This window comes from Nerophis ophidion, linkage group LG16 (genome assembly GCF_033978795.1).
Source record: "Nerophis ophidion isolate RoL-2023_Sa linkage group LG16, RoL_Noph_v1.0, whole genome shotgun sequence".
Lineage (NCBI taxonomy): Eukaryota > Metazoa > Chordata > Actinopteri > Syngnathiformes > Syngnathidae > Nerophis > Nerophis ophidion.
The window spans coordinates 35,298,848-35,319,378 of record NC_084626.1 but is presented as its reverse complement, the minus strand read 5'-3'; the positions used below and the strand labels follow the sequence as shown (position 1 = coordinate 35,319,378).

Here is a 20,531-nt window from a genome sequence, read left to right as displayed (position 1 = left end):
ATATATTGATAATTGTGTATGTTGGATGCTAAATCCTATGCATTTGATCAATCAAAGTTTATTTATTTAGCCCAGGGGCGCTCACACTTTTTCTGCAGGCGAGCTACTTTTCAATTGACCAAGTCGAGGAGATCTACCTCATTCCTATTTATAATTTATATTTATTTATTTATGAAAGAGACATTTTTGTTAACAAGTTAATGGTGTTTAATGATAATACAAGCATGTTTAACACACATAGATTCATTTCTTTCATGAAGACAAGAATATAAGTTGGTGTATTTGATTCTGATGACTTGCATTGATTGGAATTAGACAGTGGTGCTGATAACGTCCGCATTTTCAAATGGAGGAAAAAAAAAGTCCTCCTTTCTATCCAATACCACATGAAAGTGGTTGGATTTGGCATCTCATTTGTCCAACTTGCATACTCGTTTTTAAACACTTTGTTATGAGAGTAGCATATGTGTGTGGCCCTTTAATGTCTGGCAGCAGGTGAGTGACGTCAGTGAGTGTGCGGGTGGGCAAGCAAGTGAGAAAGCGGTCGCTGAGGGCGGGGGAGAAATACATTGGCATCAAACTCCGTAGCTTGCTAGCTTGTGCACACTAGCTTTCTGAGACTCTTATTTTGTTAGCACAGGCAGGATTTTTATGGTGAAGACAGGAACTGTGGAGTCGGTCTTTAGAGTTTTGACAGTAGGTACGGAGTCTCTAGAAATAAAATGTGTTTCTCTACGTCCGCCCTGTTAGTGATTTTTTTCTTAAATATGAGCTCGCAGCAGCCAGCGTCATCTCACAAGATCCTCGGGTGCCGAGAATGTCAAACAACTGACGAAAGTGAAGTCTTGGTATGATTGATGATTGCTCATTTTTATGTCTATTTTTTAATGCCTGGCTTGAGATCGACTGACACACCCTCCGAGATCGACCAGTCGATCGCGATCGACGTAATGGGCACCCCTAATTTAGCCCTTAATCACAAGTGTGTCTAGGGGCTGCACAAGCCCCAACGACATCCTCGGCTCAGACCCCACATCAGGGCAAGAAAAAACTGCAACACGCTCCATTATATTGATGACTGTGTATTTTAACTCCTAAATGCTACATTCTCCATAGATTGAACACCGTGTCTGTTAGCTGCTCAGGCTATGCTACATGCTCCACATATTGAAAATTGTGTCTATTAAATGCTAAATCCTACGCAATCGATCAATCAAAGTTTATTAATATAGCCCTTAATCACAAGTGTCTCAAAGGGCTGCACAAGCCCCAACGACATCCTCGACTCAGACCCCACATCAGGACAAGAAAAAACTGCAACATGCTCTTATTATAATGACTGTGTATTTTAGCTCCTAAATGCTACATTCTCCATAGATTGAACACTGTGTCTGTTAGCTGCTAAATTCTGTGCAACTTGCTCCATATATTGATGACTGTGTCTGTTAGCTGCTAAATGCTGCGCTACGTACACACAAGTCAAGTGAATAACAACAGATGAAATGAGGAAAAGTGAGATTATCCCAATCGTATCCCATCTGCCACTTGTGGGAACGATGGGAGTGGATGAGGATGTTCTTCATGTGAGATTAGCAACTTAATTTGGAAAATGGCTCACCTATCATGACATGTACACTCATTATTATTATTATTGTTATCATTATTATCTTTGTCATTATTATAAATATTATTATTATTATTATTATTAATATTATTGTTATTAGTTAAAGCAGGGAATCCTTTTCACAATTGACCGAGTGAAGATACTCCGCCAAGCATGTTTGAGGGTTTTTCCCATGTTTTATTTGATGACACCTTTCCTTATTATAGTAAGGTCATCTTATGAGATATTTGGCCAATTTTGTGAACTAAATCGTTACCAAGAAATCTCTTCACCAATGTGTTTATAAAGGTATCTAGTAACATGTCCTAAAAAGTTGAAATTCAACTCCTGGGGGAAAGTTCGTAAAAAACTGCACAAAGTCGGGTACCATTAACCCATTTTCAAAAATTCGAAAATGCTTAATTTTGCCTTGAGAAACTTTTGAGGGGTCAAACTAGGGGTTCTTCAATATTCTGAGTTCATTGCAAGTATTTATTTTTCACCAAGACCACTACCTGGTGGAAAAATGGCCACACCTCCTTTCCCAGGTCATCGTTCATTCCGACAATGCCCCCTACTCACACATACCATGTAAAATAAATAAATAAATACAATAAAAAAGATAATAGTATTATTTAATGTTTGACATGATGAATGGGCCAAGTCAGTGTTTAGTGATGGTTCCTGTAGTTGATTGGCATTTCAATGTGAGGATGTTATGAGTTTAACATTAGCACCGAACATGCTGGATCCATTTGCATCCCTTTTCTTTGTTGAACATGGGTGGACACAATATACTGCTTTTAATATCAGCTACGTAAGTATTATTGAAATCTTTTTCTATCAATTTGAAATGTTTCACTTCATTGCATTGATTATAAGGTTAGAACTAAATGTTGTCATTAGTAGTATTAAGAATTCCTTAAGCTCTATGTTTAACAATTCTGTTTTAATCTGGTTTTTTCTAAGAAAGAATGTTCCTTGGATTTCTAAACTGATGTGTTTTAGGGCACAGTAGTTGATTGCTCATTTTGTTGCCCCTGCAGTTAAATTGATTTGTGATTTTTTGCACCTGTACTAGGAAAGTGTTTGTCACTGTCATTCTTTCAGTTCTTGTGCAGAGAAAAGCAGCTTTGTATTCAGCTAAAATCATAATATTTACTGCATTACTTTTCAGTGTGTGTTCATCCATTAGAAGTAAGTGTTGTTTCTTTCCTTCTTTATGTTACTTTATTATTAATGTTATGTTGCCGTAGCAACAGGCGCTATACACCATCCGGAAGCACAGCGACTACAAACTGACATGCTTGTTTGTCTGCAGGTGGAGGACATGCGATGGGGCCGCGGCAAACGGGATGTTCCTTCGTCTGTGTGCAGCCTTCCGTGTCGGGCGGGCGAGAGGAAGAAGGTGGCGAAGGGCGTGGCCTGCTGCTGGCACTGCGAGCGCTGCGACGGTTACCAGTATCAACACGACGAGTTCACATGCAAGTTGTGCGCCTTCAACATGCGACCCGACGCTAACCGCACTTCCTGTCAGCCCATCCCTGTCATCCACTTGGAATGGGGCTCCCCGTGGGCGCTCGTGCCCGTCTTCCTCGCCATCCTGGGCATCGCTGCCACGCTGGCTGTCACGGCCGCCTACTTGCGTTACAACCACACGGCCGTGGTGCGCGCATCCGGCCGCGAGCTGAGCTACATGCTCCTGACGGGGATTTTCCTGTCCTACGTTGTTACTTTCCCGATGATCGCCAAGCCGGACGCGGGTGTGTGCTCGCTCAGGCGCATATTTTTGGGGCTGGGAATGTGCATCAGCTACGCCGTCCTGCTCGCCAAAACACACCGCATCCACGCTATCTCCGGAAGGAGCAAGGTGTCAGTGGCGACACACCGCCTAGTCAGTCCCGCTTCTCAGCTCGCCGTGGTCTGCTGCCTCGTCGCCGTCCAGCTGCTGGCCACGCTGCTCTGGATCGCCGCCGCCCCATCCCGCGCCATGGTCGACTACGACCAGCGGAAAAGCGTGGAGCCGCGTTTGGCGCGCGGCGTGTTGAAGTGTGACATGGGCGACCTGCAGACCATCTGCACGCTGGGTTACGCCATCCTGCTGATGGTTGCGTGCGCGGCCTACTCCATCAAGACGCGCCGCCTGCATGACGCCGTCCACGAAGCCAAAGCCATCAGCTTCACTGTCTACACCACTTGCATCGTCTGGCTCGCCTTCATTCCTATTTTCTTCGGAACGCCGCGATCTGCCCACAAGGTGAGTCGCAGCTCCGGCACACTTGAGACAACAATGCATTTATCGACCGTATTTTTCAGATTATAAGTCGCTCCGGAGTATCAGTCGCACCGGACGAAAATGCATAATAAAGAAGGAAAAAACATTATAAGTCACATTACAGTATAAGTCGCATTTTTGGTGGAAATGTATTTGATAAAATCCAACACCAAGAATTGACATTTGAAAGGCAATTTAAAATACATAAAGAATAGTGAACAACAGGCTGATTAAGTGTTTGTTATATGACGCATAAATAATGAACTGAGAAGGTGGCTGGTATGTTAACATAACATATTATGGTAAGAGTCATTCAAATAACTATAACATCTAGAACATGCTATACGTTTACCAAACAATCTGTCACTCCTAATCGCTAAATCCGATGAAATCTTCTTCCTTCATGTCGCTTCTCAACAACTCTGCCAACTCCAAGGGTAGACAATGCGCCGCTTCTTCTTCTATCGGTATGTTGCTTACGTCAGAGTCATCGTCAGTTGCAGTTCCATTTCCAAATATTCCAGCCAATCTGAATCGGGACAGGATGGTTTTGGTTGTCACTGAAGCCCATGCTTTGTCAATCCAACAAATGACATCCAGAAAAGTTGCATGGCGCATTCTTCCGGTTGTCGTGAAGCTGTGCTCTCCATCCATCATCCACTGCTCCCACAGGTTGCGCAGGACTGCCTTAAAGCCCTTCTCAGTTTTATATAAGTTACCGCCAATGTTGAAATGATCAATTTTCATAGGTACGGAAGTACGGTAGTAGTAGGTACCTTTTTTTTTTCACAATGCATTTCTGCCATGACATGCCCCCAACAAATGTTTATTGATTGACGTGTGTGTGTGACGATTGCTGATAAACGCAGAGTGTCTTACGTGAATGAGATAAATAATATTATTTGATATTTTACGGTAATTTGTTAATAATTTCACACATACTGTAAGTCACTCCAAAGTATAAGTCGCACCCCCGGCCAAACTATGAAAAAAACTGTGACTTCTAATCCCAAAAATACGGTAGTTATCTTACTACAAACCTTTGAGAAAATAATTGTTTGCGGCCCTCCAGCTTCACATCCAGACCACCGCTCTGACCATCTCCATGAGCCTCAGCGCCTCGGTGGCATTGGGAATGCTCTTTCTTCCCAAGGTGTACGTCATCATCTTCCACCCGGAACTCAACGTAGCCCAGAGGAGGCGGTCCTTTAAGGCGGTGGTGACGGCGGCCGCCGCAACTTCAAGATTGGCTCACAAGGTCAGCGAGCGACCCAACGGCGAGGCCAAGACTCAACTGTGCCACAATGTGGACGCCAGCAGTGAGTCACGCCCTCTTAAGTGCACGCTTCATAAACATGAAGTGTCCAAACGTTCTCTGACACGGCATGGTACAGAAAAATGTAAAGATGCAATGAACCACTTAGATACATTTTGTATATTAAGGATGCTCAAAGTAATCCGATACAGTGGATGAAAACCCTGCAAAAATATCTGAATAAATTATCCACATCTTAGCTTTGACTTATACAAATTTCTTTCAGATATAATAATAATAATAACTTAGATTTTTTTTCTTCAATATGTCGAAAGACAATAGAAATCAAGCTTTTGGTAGAAAATAGCCCCCGGACCACACTTTAGACAACCGGGTTCAAGTTAGCTATCAGCTCTTTAATGTTAGCAATGGCGCTCAAACGTGAATATGTAAACGGTTGGCTTCATGCAAACAATGCATGTCAATCATTTTTATTTACAAATTTTTTTCATCGATGATGTGTTCAAGTGTATATTAGAAATTTGTTTAAATGTTTTGTCATTAGTGATGCGTTCAAGTGGATAAAAAAATGAATTAGTTTACATGTTTTGTAATCGGTGATGCGTTCATGTAAATAAAATAAATTAGTTTGCGTGTTCTGTCCTAATATATGCATTCAAGTGTTTGAAAAAATAAATACATTTACAAGTTTCGTCGTCAGTGATCGGTTCAAGTGTATTAAAGGCAGTGGTGTGCCGTCAGGGCCAGCAAGGCCTTCTCTGCTAGCCGACCATAAATCAACAAAAGTTCATTTTTTATTTTTCATAAATATCTAAACATATATATCACATTCTCCTCATGTCAGATTAGGCTCCAGTGTTACTGTTTTTAAGTTACAGTTTTTATCCAATCAGAATTCAGCTAGCTCGTTGCCAGCGCTGTGGGAATTCTGCCGGAGACCATCTGAACCAACGTTAGCAGCGGCTGTGCAGTTTAACGAACGGAGGACATTCAGTCAACAGCCGATCAGAACACAAGTTAATGACAGTAGCCCTCTAGTTAGCCTTACGTTGAACATGACTGTGATTGGATACTCACTTGTCACTCCAATGACAATAGCCCATCTAGGTAGCCTTACGTTGAACATGACTGTGATTGTCACTCCCAAGTATCCAATCAAAAGTTGTGATTTATGAAAGCATAAAATGGCACCGGAGCCATACCCGGCCAGCGGAGAAATCAGTGGTACCCACTTTTTTAACCAACAAAGAAGCAAAACAAATCGTTGATTAGGTGGCAGATATATATTTGCAAGAGCGTTTTCAAGAAGGGTGTTTAAAGAGAAACTACATATTGTGAAACGAGGTCAGCCAACCTTGTAAACGAGTTAAGCCGTCCTGGCGGTGAAATGGTGTGCCCGCCACTTCCACTCGAATCAACAAACTACGAGCGATACCAATGGCTTTACAAATTGTTTGGATATATTTTTTTCACATTCAAAATATTTTTTACAATTATTTTAGTTCTGACAGTACCACGTGCGATGCGGGTTTATTGATTTTTAAATGCGCCAAAAAAATTGCCCGTTTTGTAGTGACACATTGAGGTGATTCAATGGCCAGTAGTGTGCAAGTGTGTTTCTGTATAGTATTTTTCAAGCCATGGACATGTGGCCACATAAATTATTGTACTTTGAGAGGTATTTATTGAAGTCAGGCTAAGTAAGACATCACTGAATGCCTTAGGATTGTAAACCCACGGCCCGCCACTTATTAAAGGAAAAACTAATTTCCATTGTTTGTCATTGGTAATGCATTCAAATATTTTAAATAAATTACTTTACAGGGCTTTACGGTGGAGAGGGGTTAGTTAGTACATCTGCCTCACAATACGAAGTTCCTGATTAGTCCTGGGTTCAATCCCGGGCTCGGGATCTTTCTGTGTGGAGTTTGCATGTCCTCCCCGTGACTGTGTGGGTTCCCTCCGGGTACTCCGGCTTCCTCCCACCTCCAAAGACATGCACCTGGGGATAAGTTGATTGGCAACACTAAATTGGCCCTAGTGTGTGAATGTTGTCTGTCTATATGTGTTGGCCCTGCGATGAGGTGGCGACTTGTCCAGGGTGTACGCCGCCTTCCGCCCGATTGTAGCTGAGATAGGCACCAGCGCCCCCCGCGATCCCTAAAAAGGGAATAAGCGGTAGAAAAAATGGATGGATGGAAATTACTTTACATGTTTACACATAAGTGATAAGTTTGAATGTCCATCCATCCCTCTTTGGGTCGAGGGGAGGCCAAAGCCTATCCCAAATGCATGCGGATGGAAGGTGGGTTACACCCTGGACAAGTGACCACCTCATCGCAGGGTCAACTCAGGATGAAAATAAAAATGTGATTACATTCAGTCGTCTGTGATGCGTTCAAGTGTATGGAAGTGGAATTTAGTTTACATGTTTTGTCCTTGGCGATGCGTTCAGGGGTATGAAATAAGAAATTGGTGTACTTGTTTTGTCTCAGAGGAGGCATTTAGGTATTTGAAAACAGAAATTAGTTTACCTGTTTTGTCGATGATGCAATCAAGCGGATGAAAATACAAATTGGTTTACATGTTTTGTCATCGGTGATGCGTTCAGGTGTCTAATTAAAATTAGTTTACATGTTTTGTCGTGTGGCCCTGCAATAAGGTGGTGACTTGTCCAGGGTGTACCCCGCCTTCCGCCCGATTGTAGCTGGGATAGGCGCCAGCGGCCCCCGTGATCCCAAAGGGAATAAGCGGTAGAAAATGGATGGATGAATGTTTTGTCGTTATGCATTCAGGTGTATGAAAATAGAAAATATCTCACATGTTTTTTTGTCGGTGATGTGTTTAAATGTTTTGTCTTCGGTGATGAAAATAGAAATTACTAGACATTTTTTGTCTTAAGCGATGTGTTCAAGTGTGTAAAAAATACAAATTAGTTAAAATGTTGTGTTCTGTGATGCGTTCAAGTGTATTAAAATGGAAATTAGAATGCAAGTTTTGCTGTGAGTGATGCGTTCAAGTGTATGAAAAAAGAATTGAGTTTACATGTTTTGTCCTTGGTGATGCATTCAGGTGTATGAAAAAATTAATTAGTGTACTTGTTTTGTCTCTGATGATGCATTCAAGTATTTGAAAATAGAAATGAGTTTACCTGTTTTGTCGTCGGTGATGCCATAAAGTGGATGAAAATAGAAATTGGTTTAAATGTTTTGTAATGCGTTCAAGTGTATGAAAAAAGAAGTTAGTTTACATGTTTTGTCATCGGTGATGTGTTCAAGTGTATGAAAGTAGAAATATAATTTAAACAATCACCTGACTAAATGTGCTTTTTCCTCCCTTGGCAGGCTAATTTCCTCTGTTGTGACAGGTAAGACAGTTTTATTATTTTCTTTTTTCTTCTAGCATCACATGACCTCTCATCCATGACCGCGTTTGTGTGTCAGCAGGTGACTTGACCTGACACCATCTTCCATCAGCTTGTTGCTTTTATGAGAAGGGGGGAGGAAGCTTTTTTCGGCGATGTCTCACTCTGACGTCCAGGTAGAGACAGTTTGACCTGAAAGGTTCCAAACTTCCTGTCAACTTTTTTTTTTTTTGGAATGAAGCCATTGTTTAGCAGCCATTGAAATATGGACCATCGCCAAATCTGACATAAGTCAACAAACATTCCAAAGTGGGAATGAAAGTCAGTTGGTCAGCATGCTATGTTGTGGTTTGAGCATCTGTCTTCAACAAGAATGATTGCTTCGTTGTTTACTTTTACTTTAGGAGAGCAAAACAAATCCAGTAGACGAATGTAGACACATGACCAAATATGGGCGAGACTTCTTTGAGGTGGTACATGATTGCAGTGACAGTTATGGGAGGCTGAACACTCACTGCGGTGGGCGGGGCTTTTTTCCTTCCTTTGAAAGAATTTCTTGGCGCCACCTCCAAGCTGCTTGTTAAGTCAGAAATGAAAAACAAAAAATAATTTTTAAGGGCTATTTATTTCAAAGATGGAATATTGGTTTGGTTTGCTTCAGACTTGCAGCATGTGTTTCATTTGTGAGTTGTGTTATTCTATGATGTCCTTCACTCAGGCTGTGTCTCAAATGGAATACTTCCTTCCGTCAGTACACTTCAATAAGTCACACTGTAGCTCCTGAGTGTGCATATGTTCACATTGTGGAGTGGAAATGACCATCACGATATTTACCCTATCTGTTTCCTCTCTCTTTTTCAACAATGAATTGGGACTACTCAAGTTAGTCTCTCCACTGGCAATTCTTGCATTACCATATTTTATGGCGTTACGAGTGTCGACCTGCAAGCGCATTTTGACCCTTTAATACGCTTTAATCATATATTGTTGTTTGCCCGTGTCACTTTCACTCACCGTCTCGCTTCTTGCAAACCTTCTTGGGTAGCGTGGCGTCAACCTCAAAACTTCACATGGCATAAAGGCTGTGATTAGTCAGCTTTTAGTACTTTGGTTCCTGTGTGTGACTCCTTCAGGGGGCGTTCAACCCACCTCCTAAAATGCATGGCTTAGTTCCAGCTGCTATAACACTCCCCTTTTCGCTTTAATTGGCCATCGTTCACTTGCAACAAGGGAAGCTAACAAGCTCAATAGTCATGAGAGTTGTGGTTGCTCACTGAATTGTAGTGAGGGTGTTCATAAAGTGTGACCCGTAGCTCAATTAAGTGTTTTTCACTTGTCTAATTATATCTGTTTTTTTTTTTTTAAATGCACTAAAAATGCTAGGTGTAAGTATGGAAGTGTGCTAATTGAAGCACAGCCCTTGTCTCCAGTGTTGTAAAATTGTGGAAAAATCATGCATGTGTTTATTTGTGACCTCTGCAAACCATGTGACCTGATGCTGCATGTTTTCTTTTATTTACTCTTTGTTGGACGTCCTCATGAAGACCACAAGTGCATATGTTTGTGTTTGTTGTGTGCATGCGTGTGTTTGTGTTGCTCGCTGCTTTTGTGCACAATGTTGTGGTGGGACCATGACCTTTAATGCCTTTCCTGTGATCTGGTCAGAGAATGGATCAAATATATTTGTTACTTTTGATAACAACTCTCGTGTGTGTTGTTGTTTTCGCTCCCTCACACACAAACACACAGAGTCAATACAGGTTACTCTCTCTCATAAGTTGCTACAGTACCTCACAGGTCTATAGTATGCCTCTCATATTTCATTATATTATTTTTTTTTATAAGACAACAATGAAGAAATGAGTTTATAGAGTGCAGGTTGCATAAATGTTACATTTACTGTAGTCTGAAAATAAGTCCACTGTATACAACAGAAGTGAGTACACTTGAAAATCTAAAAAGTACACTAGCCATGTCAACAAAACTACACTACTAATTAAAAAAAGAAAACAAAGGTTCACTTCTAAGTGAACATGTAAACAAAAGTGAGTACACTTAAGAGAACATTTTAACAATAATCAATACACAGAGTTAAACATTCAGTGTGTGAATGAATGTGTGTGTAAATGAGCGAATGTGGAAATACTGTCAAAGCGCTTTGGGCTTTGACAGATTTCAGGTTTATACTCAATAGTTTGTTAAACCTCCAACTCCAACCAGGTATTTCCCATCCAGTTCTAGAATTGGATTTTTGATCCCAGGTGACCACTGACACGACCAATGACTGCTGCCAACTGGTCATTTACATGACATGACATTTAACTTTTTTGCTACATCATTGCTATCAATAACTTCATTATTTGGTTCCATGACAACAAATAAACATTGAATACTTTTATTTCAGATAATTCAGAGAATAATTCCAACATGTTTATAATACATAGAACTGACCTCCACAGTGAATACAGTAGATCCCAGGCCTACATATTTGAGTTTTGGCATTCGCTCCTCCGCATATTCACGCATTCCTTTGCACTGCTGGAAATTGTATATCATTTTTTATAGCAGCTTCAATTTAAAGTGGTTTAATGGCGCTATCTGAAGGGAAAGAAGAGTGCCGCAGTTAGAATTCACTCAACATTTTCCAGTCCAAAAAAGCTTTGACAAGACGTTATTTGGAGTACAACACTCAATCAATAAATCAATGTTTATTTATATAGCCCTAAATCACAAATGTCTCAAAGGACTGTACAAACCATTACGACTACAACATCCTCGGAAGAACCCACAAAAGGGCAAGGAAAACTCACACCCAGTGGGCAGGGAGAATTCACATCCAGTGGGACGCCAGTGACAATGCTGACTATGAGAAACCTTGGAGAGGACCTCAGAAGTGGGGTACCGAAAGCAATGGATGTCGAGCGGGTCTAACATGATACTGTGAAAGTTCAATCCATAGTGGCTCCAACACAGCCGCGAGAGTTCAGTTCAAAGCTGAACTCTTTTAAATGAATTTAAAATGCATTTAAAAACTGTAAGAGGCATATTATAGAATAAGTACTATCACATATTAGAGGATAACATTTATTTTGGATTTTGCACCATCCCTTGTGGGTTTTGAAACGTAACTGTATCGGTATAGCTTTATAGCTCGGTTGGTAGAGTGGCCGTGCCAGTAACTTGAGGGTTCCAGGTTCGATCCCCGCTTCCACCATCCTAGTCACTGCCGTTGTGTCCTTGGGAAAGACACTTTACCCACCTGCTCCCAGTGTCACTCACACTGGTTTAAATGTAACTTAGATACATAGTTTCACTACAGTATGTAAAAGCGCTTTGAGTCACCAGAGAAAAGCGCTGTATAAATAGAATTCACTTCACAACCCCCACAAATAGCAAGGATCTACTGTACTTACATGTTAATGTCACAAACAGCATAACTATAATTATGTCTATGTCACATGCAGCATAAAAATGCTATGTTTATGTCACAGATAAGAAGTTGACGTCGTAGCATCCATCCACCTGCACAAACACAGTTTGGTTATAATGCTTTATGATGTTATTTTAAATACTCTGAATTACTACAATATTTCATGGACAGATGATGACCTACGACCCTAAAGATGGCCGTCTGTAATACTCACATCAAAGCGTCCGATAGAGGCGGAGCTTTGACTGCTCTGCATCACCTCAGTCAACGCCCACATCTGCTGAAGACTGCACGAAACTGTCTGAGGGTCCGGGAGACCCTCCTAAAATGAGGGGAGAGGAAGTAGGGGTTACTAAACATTGTTTAAAATACACACACACCCTACGATTGTATGTACAAACAGCGTTTCCATATGAGTTGGGAAATTGTTTTGGATGTAAATATAGACAGAATACAATGATTTGCAAATCCTTTTCAACCCACATTCAATTGAATGCACTACAAAGACAGGTTATTTGATGTTCAAACTCATTAACTTTTTTTTTTTTGCAAATAATAAATAACTTAGAATTTCATGGCTGCAACATGTGCCAAAGTAGTTGGGAAAGGGCATGTTCACCACTGTGTTACATCACCTTTTCTTTTAACAACACTCAATAAACGTTTGGGAACTGAGGAAACTAATTGTTGAAGCTTTGAAAGTGGAATTCTTTACCATTCTTGCTTGATGTACAGCTTAAGTTGTTCAACAGTCCGGGGTCTTGTTGTCTTATTTAACGCTTCATAATGCGCCACACATTTTCGATGGGAGACATGTCTGGACTGCAGGCGGGCCAGGAAAGTACCCACACTCTTTTACTACGAAGCTTCGCTGTTGTAACACGTGGCTTGGCATTGTTTTGCTGAAATAAGCAGGGGCGTCCATGATAACTTTGCTTGGATGACAACACATGTTGCTCCAAAACCTGTATGGACCATTTAGTATTAATGGTGCCTTCACAGATTTGTAAGTTACCCATTCCTTCGGCACTAATACACCCCCATACCATCACAGATGCTGGCTTTTGAACTTTGCCCCTATTACAATCCGGATGGTTATTTTCCTCTTTGTTCCGGAGGACACCACGTCCACAGTTTCCAAATATAATTTAAAATGTGGACTCGTCAGACCACAGAACACTTTTCCACTTTGCATCAGTCCATCTTAGATGAGCTCGGGCACAGCGAAGCCGGCGGCGTTCCAGGGTGTTGTTGATAAATGGCTTTCGCTTTGCATAGTGGAGTTTTAACTTGCACTTACAGATGTAGCAACCAATTGTAGTTACTGACAGTGGTTTTATGAAGTGTTTCTGAGCCCATGTGGTGATATCTTTTACACACTGATGTCAGTTTTGATGCAATACCGCCTGAGGGATCAAAGGTCAGTAATATCATCGATTACGTGCAGTGGTTTCTCCAGATTCTCTGAACTTTTGATGATTTTACAGACCGTAGATGGTAAAATCCCAAATTTCTTTGCAATAGCTCGTTGAGAAATGTTGTTCTAAAACTGTTCGACAATTTGCTTACAAAGTGGTGACCCTCGCCCCATCCTTGTTTGTGAATTACTTAGCATTTCATGGAAGCTGCTTTTATACCCAATCATGGCACCCACCTGTTCCCAATTTGCCTGCACACCTGTGGGATGTTCCAAATAAGTGTTTGATGAGCATTCCTCAACTTTATCAGTATTTATTGCCACATTTCCCAATTTCTTTGTCAAAGGTTGCTGGCATCAAATTCTAAAGTTAAGGATTATGTGCACACACAAAAAAACTTCATCAGTTTGAACATCAAATATGTTGTCTTTGTAGCATATTCAACTTAATATGGGTTGAAAAGGATTTGCAAATCATTGTATTCCGTTGATATTTACATCTAACACAATTTCCCAACTTATATGGAAACGGGGTTTGTACTATGTATGTCAGCGCATGTACCTCGACGTCAGAATGGCGGTCCACGAGGGTCAGAGCAGACAACCAATCAGAGAGCTCCTTGTCAGTTTCCTGAAAGACCAAGAGGGTGTCGTCATCCTCTGGCTAGATTTGCTCATGCAGAGGAAGTTAGCATGTGGTCAGTTATGTCTGTGAAAGTACACTCTTTGACGTCTCGTAAAAAGCAGAGTGGTGGACACAAAACACAAAGTGTGTGTGTGAGTAAAACGACAGACCGTCTGCGTGCGAGGGAAGATGCGGATGTCCTCCAGGCTGAAAGTTAACCAGGCACAGGACGGCTGTCTCAGGATCAGTCTCAGGGCCGTGACGTGGTCCGCCTCTATTTGCATCTGAACGTGAGATGTTAGCGTTGTCACCCAGCATGTCAATCATCTTGAAAGACATCAACACACACACACCTGTGTCCTACGGATGGCGTAGAAGTCCTGGGAGCCCGCCTCGGTATGGGGGTTCTTCATCAGGGGGAAGTCCCTGACAGCCGTGACCCACTTGGCTGCCGCCGCCTCCTGGCCAGGGGTCCGCCTCTGCAGCCTCACGCTGACAAAGGCCGTGTAGGAGTTCTTGAAGGAGATCGCCTCCACCTAACCACCACATGATGTCATTTTGAGCATGCTGACGCAACACAAACGGTCGCCACGGACACCGCAGGAAGCGCGCCGGCTTACGTTAACGCTTTTTCCAAAGGGGAGGTTGACGTCCAGCACGCAGACGCCCGAGTGACTGGGGTCCTCCTTGGAGTCCCCGAAGTGAAGGTAGACGGGAGGTTTGACCGTGCACGTGACATGCTTGATGACATCATCGTTGCTCATCTCCTACAAAGAAACAATCACAACAAATTATATTCATAAATGTAACTTACTCAATACCCGACTGTAGATTCCTAAAGTAGCCTTAAGCTTGACGCTCCTCTACTATCACATTCACTCCGCTTGCTGCGGCAACAACAAAACAAAACTCCAGACCTTCTTCTTCGTTTGTATGGTTTACTTGTCAACTTAATAATTCAAAACATAAAACAGTCACGATGTGGGAACAAATGAATGACAAAATAAAGAGAGTTTGTTGCAGTACGAGTTAGAAAAAGTATGAATGAGAATAAGTATTAGTGAGGTCAAAAAACTGTGTGGCTCCATTCCGCCGCACCTGACTGTCATTACCCTGACACCTTGCGTCCAAAAACCACCTTACCACACAGATCCTTCCGCCATATATGCACTTAAAACAGTTACGTCATCAAATCATTTTGACAGATGTAATAATTACAATTAAAGTGAGCTTTATATATTTACTCTAAGCATTCAATATATCAATTTTCGTATCATGCAAATAAAGTAAATAGTCCCCTTTTGGCTGAATAAACATAAAGCACCTTCCATAAAATGTAAATTAACTTAAACAGTATTTAGGCTCCTACACCGACCTTTAAAAAAAGAATTGGAACTTTACTTTAAAACGCTTTCTACCTGTAACTACAAAAAAGCTGTGAAAACTGTGATGCTGTGCTCCAAATTTGGAACATTTACGGAACTTGTGTGAGCTTATGACTTTAAACATTGCTACATATAAGTGAAAGTTGTCTGTCTATCCGTGTTGGCCCTGCGATGAGGTGGCGACTTAGCCAGGGTGTATGTACACTGCCTTCCGCCCGAATGCCGCTGAGATAGGCTCCAGCACCTCCCCGCGACCTCAAAAGGGACAATTGGTAGAAAATGGATGGTTGGATGAACTCTACTGCAGTTGTTTTATTGAGTTTTAAACCCCCTCGGGCTGTTTTGTACTGTTGTTCATATGTTTGTTTGTAAATGTTGATAATTATACATAAAGATTAATTTAAAAAAATACATTTTAAAAATAAAACAATTAAGGTTGCATCCATTTTTTAACGCTTAATCCCTGTATATGTTTGTTTGTAAATGCTGATAATTATAAATAAAAATGTATATACAAAAATACATTTGAAAAGTAAAACAATTAAGGTTCCATCCATTTTCTACCGCTTATTCCCTTTGGGGTCACGGGAGGCGCTGGTGCCTATCTCAGCTACAATCGGGCGGAAGGCGGAGTAAACCCTGGACAAGTCGCCACCTCATCGCAGGGCCAACACAGATAGACAGACAACATTCACACTCACATTCACACACTAGGGCCAATTAAGTGTTTCCAATCAACCTATCCCCAGGTGCATGTCTTTGGAAGTGGGAGGAAGCCGGAGTACCCGAAGGGAACCCACGCATTTACGGGGAGAACATGCAAACTCCACACAGAAAGATCCCGAGCCTGGGATTGAACCCTGACTACTCAGGACCTTCGTATTGTGAGGCAGACGCACTAACCCCTCTGCCTCCATGACAACAGACTCACACTGTGTGCTGTGATTTAAAATGTCACAACACACAACATCATTAGATTGTATTAGGTAAAAGAGTGGTTCTCAATCTTTTTTCAGTGCTGTACCCCCTCTGAACATTTTTTTCATTTAAGTACCCCCTAATCAGAGCAAATAATTTTTGGTTGACAAAAAGAGATAAAGAAGTAAAATACATCACTATGTCATCAGTTTTTGATTTATTAATTTGTATAACAGTGCAAAATATTGCTTATTTGTAGAGGTCTTTCTTAAACTATTTGGAAAAAAAGATATAAAAATAACTAAAAACTTGTTGAAAAATAAACAAGTGATTCAATTATAAATAAAGATTTCTACACATGGGATGCCCTCTTTGGGGATTGTAATACAGATCAATCTGGATTCATGAACTTAATTCTAAACATTTCTTTAAAAAAAAAACAACAACCTTTAACATCAATATTTATGGAACATGTCCACAAAAAATCTAGCTGTCAACACTGAATATTGCATTGTTGTATTTTCTTTTCAAAGTTTATGAACTTACATTCATATTTTATTGAAGTATTATTCAATAAATATATCTATAAAGGATTTTGGAATTGTTAATATTTATAGAATATTTTTTTTAAATCTCACGTACCCCTTGGCATACCTTCAAGTACCCCCAGGGGTACACGCACCCCCATTTGAGAACCACTGAGGTAAAATACACATTATATCTGCTTGTTAATATGTTATAGAATTACACACGTTTATGAACGCGACGTTTGAGAAAATATATATTTTTTATCGCTTCCATGCTGATAATTGTTCTTACAGAGAAAAATTTAGCAGGGTTAACTACATGTTTTTAATGTCCTGCTTACTGTTTCTTCAAGGATATTTCGGACGTAAAAAACGGGACAGAGATGAGCGCAGAGTTAGCATGCTAACGATGCTCTGCTAGTACTTCCGGACTGTAACCAAGACAACGGTGAGTTCTTAAAGGGCCAGTATCGCTGTTCGAATAGGTTCAAACCATATATTTTTTTAAATCTTCTATTTTCCCCGTCGCTGGGAATGAACCAGAAGGGAGGAAAATAAAAATAAAAACTGAGAGCGACACATGTACCAAATCAAGTGGATTCTGTACAAAATGTATTTCGCATGTGTGCACACTCAGCAGACGACAGGGGGCAGCCTTGCACCGTGTGTGTCGTTTTGTCAACATTGAACTTTTCAAGTTGGTGTTATTGTTTGTATTAGTGTCTAATATTGCTGCTGTCAGAGGAAAGGTCACACTAGTAATGTCAATGCTTCAAAAATGACAATGTAGCTGTCATCAGAATAAAAGTAGTCTACTATTCAATTTCAGACGCACATAAAACAGTAGCCTACAGATAAATAAAATGATGGCTAACTTCAAAGGCCTACTGAAATGAGATTTTCTTATTTAAACTGGGATAGCAAGTCCATTCTATGTGTCATACTTGATCATTTCGCGATATTGCCATATTTTTGCTGAAAGGATTTAGTCGAGAACATCGACGATAAAGTTTACAACTTTTGGTTGCTATCAGAAAAGCCCTGCCTTTACTGGAAGTCGCAGATGATGACGTCACCCGTGTGAGGGCTCCTCACATCCTCACATTGTTTATAATGGGAGCCTCCAACAAAAAGTGCTATTCGGACCAAGAAAACGACAATTTCCCCATTAATTTGAGCGAAGATAAAAGATTTGTGTTTAAGGATATTGATAGCGACGGACTAAAAAGGGAAAAAAAGCGCGATTGCATTAGGACGGATTCAGATGTTTTTAGACACATTCACTAGGATAATTCTGGGAAATCCCTTATCTTTCTATTGTGTTACTAGTGTTTTAGTGAGATTAAATAGTACCTGATAGTCAGAAGAGTGTATCCACGGGTGTCTTGAGCCCAGTGTCTGAGAGAAGTCGATGGCAGCTGTACGAAAGGCACAAGCTCAGCTGTTCTCCGATAAGTGACGACTTTTGACCACAATTTTCTCACCGAAAACTGCTGGTTGACAAGTGGTCGGGATCCATGTTCGCTTGACCCCTCTGATCCATAGTAAAGTTTCACCTCCGGGAATTTTAAACAAGGAATCACTTTTTTTTTTTGTGGCTAAAGGCTAAAGCTTCCCAACTCCATCTTTCTACTTTGACTTCTCCATTATTATTTGAACAAATTGCAAAAAATTCACCAACACAGTTGTCCAAAATACTGTGTAATTATGCGATTAAAGCAGACGACTTTTAGCTGTGTGTGTGTGCAGCGCTCATACTTCCTAAAAACCTGTGACGTCTTGCACACACGTCATCATTACACGACGTTTCGAAGACGAAACTCCCAGGAAATTTAAAATAGTAATTTAGTAAACTAAAAAGGCCGTATTGGCATGTGTTGCAATGTTAATATTTCATCATTGATATATAAACTATCAGACTGCGTGGTGGGTAGTAGTGGGTTTCAGTAGGCCTTTAAATACATCAGCAGATGAAACGACTTTATTTTATTATTGTGTTCAGTGCTATGCCAGCCCCCGTGTTGTCCATCCATCCATTTTCTACCGCTTATTCCCTTTCGGGGTCGCGGGGGGCGCTGGCGCCTATCTCAGCTACAATTGGGCGGAAGGCGGGGTACACCCTGGACAAGTCGCCACCTCATCGCAGGGCCCCCCGTGTTGTCATTTGTTTTAATTTTAGTGAGCTAACACAGACAAACATGACCACCTGCTGTTGTCAGTCATCATGTGTGTGCATGCGTGGGTGCGTGCGCGTTCATGTGTGCGTGCTCGTGCGTGTGTGTGTGTGTGTGTGAGAGAGAGTGAGTGTGAGCCCCCAGAAGTTATTGTGTCTGTCTTTAAATAATCATATATCATAGTCTTGTCACTCAGGATATTTATATATATGTGTGTGTGTGTGTGTGTGTGTGTGCGTGTGTGTGCGTGTGTTCTTGTATTTCTAAACAAGGAAAAGTACCTTCCATATGAGGACTGGTGAGGTGAATAAGTTAGGACATAAATCATGGTCCCAATACAGTAAACCATCGCATCTAATAGAGCAAAGGTTTTCAAATTTTGTTAACCTATTCATGTAGATATGCTAGGACAGTGGTTCTCAAATGGGGGTGCGTGTACCCCTGGGGGTACTTGAAGGTATGCCAAGGGGTACTTGAGATTTTTGGAAAATATTCTAAAAATAGCAACAATTCAAAAATCCTTTATAAATATATTTATTGAATAGTACTAAACAAAATATGATTGTTAGTTCATAAACTGAGAAAAGAAATGCAACAATGCAATATTCAATGTTTACAGCTAGTTTTTTTGTGGACATGTTCCATAAATATTGATGTTAAAGATTTCTTTTTTTGTGAAGAAATGTTTAGAATTAAGTTTATGAATCCAGATGGATCTCTATTATTACCCCCAAAGAGGCCACTTTAAGTTGATGATTGCTTATATGTGTAGAAATCTTTATATATAATTGAATCATTTGTTTATTTTTCAACCAGTTTTTAGTTATTTTTTTATGTTTTTTTCAGAATAGTTAAAAAAAGACCACTACAAATGAGCAATATTTTGCACTGTTATACAATTTATTAAATCGGAAACTTATGACATAGTGCTGTTTTTTACTTCTTTATCTCTTTTTTTCAACCAAAAATGCTTTGCTCTGATTAGGGGGTACTTGAATTAAAAACATTTTCACAGGGGGTACATCACTGAAAAAAGGTTGAGAACCACTGTAATAGAGAATGTCTCATTTGCACCCCCTGGTGATGAAATCTATCAAAATGAGGGTGGTCAAAAAAAGGAGGGTTTTTTCAAATTGACTCTGTGTCGGTTTTAAAAGTGCTCCCCCTCTGGCCAACAAATGAAATAACAAATGTGTCTGCAAGAACTTGAAGTGCTCCCCCTCTGGCCAACAGAGAATAAAAATTAAAATATGTATATGGAGACATACTGTAATAACTTGAAGTAAATAATTAAGTTTAAATACCAAATACAAACAAAAAATATAAAAAAATAACTAAAACAATGTGTCAACTTTTTTCTTATAAAATTGGGAACAATTTCTCATATTCTTTCTGCTTCTGTAATATTGAAATATTTCCTTGTAAAAATATAACTTTTTTATTTAAAATTATTACTTTTTAATGCTAAATGGTGACATTTGTTATATCAAATTCTGACTTTTATCACAATATTGCCAATTTTTTTGTTGTTCTACTG

The 20,531-nt window shown here is 40.4% G+C and overlaps 2 protein-coding genes across 5 annotated transcripts in view; one reads left to right on the top strand and one right to left on the bottom strand.

Annotated features, from left to right (window-relative positions):
- grm7 (glutamate metabotropic receptor 7) overlaps window positions 1-10,349 on the top strand; it is a 31,893-nt gene extending 21,544 nt beyond the window's left edge. Inside the window, exons 8-11 of the mRNA XM_061875003.1 lie at window positions 2,925-3,860; window positions 4,951-5,197; window positions 8,499-8,521; window positions 8,601-10,349. Coding sequence (XP_061730987.1) covers window positions 2,925-3,860; window positions 4,951-5,197; window positions 8,499-8,503 — 1,188 coding nt within the window. The 3' untranslated portion in view covers window positions 8,504-8,521; window positions 8,601-10,349. The remainder of the gene's footprint in view (window positions 1-2,924; window positions 3,861-4,950; window positions 5,198-8,498; window positions 8,522-8,600) is intronic.
- A 548-nt stretch (window positions 10,350-10,897) lies between these two features.
- nicn1 (nicolin 1) overlaps window positions 10,898-20,531 on the bottom strand; it is a 14,103-nt gene continuing 4,469 nt past the window's right edge. Inside the window, exons 1-7 of one of the 4 annotated variants that reach the window (XM_061875006.1) lie at window positions 17,162-17,262; window positions 14,611-14,757; window positions 14,344-14,526; window positions 14,161-14,274; window positions 13,928-13,996; window positions 12,163-12,270; window positions 10,898-12,040 (exon numbers count right to left, since the gene is read on the bottom strand). In XM_061875006.1, the coding sequence (XP_061730990.1) occupies window positions 11,999-12,040; window positions 12,163-12,270; window positions 13,928-13,996; window positions 14,161-14,274; window positions 14,344-14,526; window positions 14,611-14,754 (660 nt within the window). In that variant the 5' untranslated portion in view covers window positions 14,755-14,757; window positions 17,162-17,262 and the 3' untranslated portion in view covers window positions 10,898-11,998. Of the gene's footprint in view, window positions 12,041-12,162; window positions 12,271-13,927; window positions 13,997-14,160; window positions 14,275-14,343; window positions 14,527-14,610; window positions 14,758-15,088; window positions 15,109-17,112; window positions 17,133-17,161; window positions 17,263-20,531 lie in introns of those variants that run through there. The other 3 variants (XM_061875010.1, XM_061875009.1, XM_061875007.1) reach the window with 3 other exon arrangements.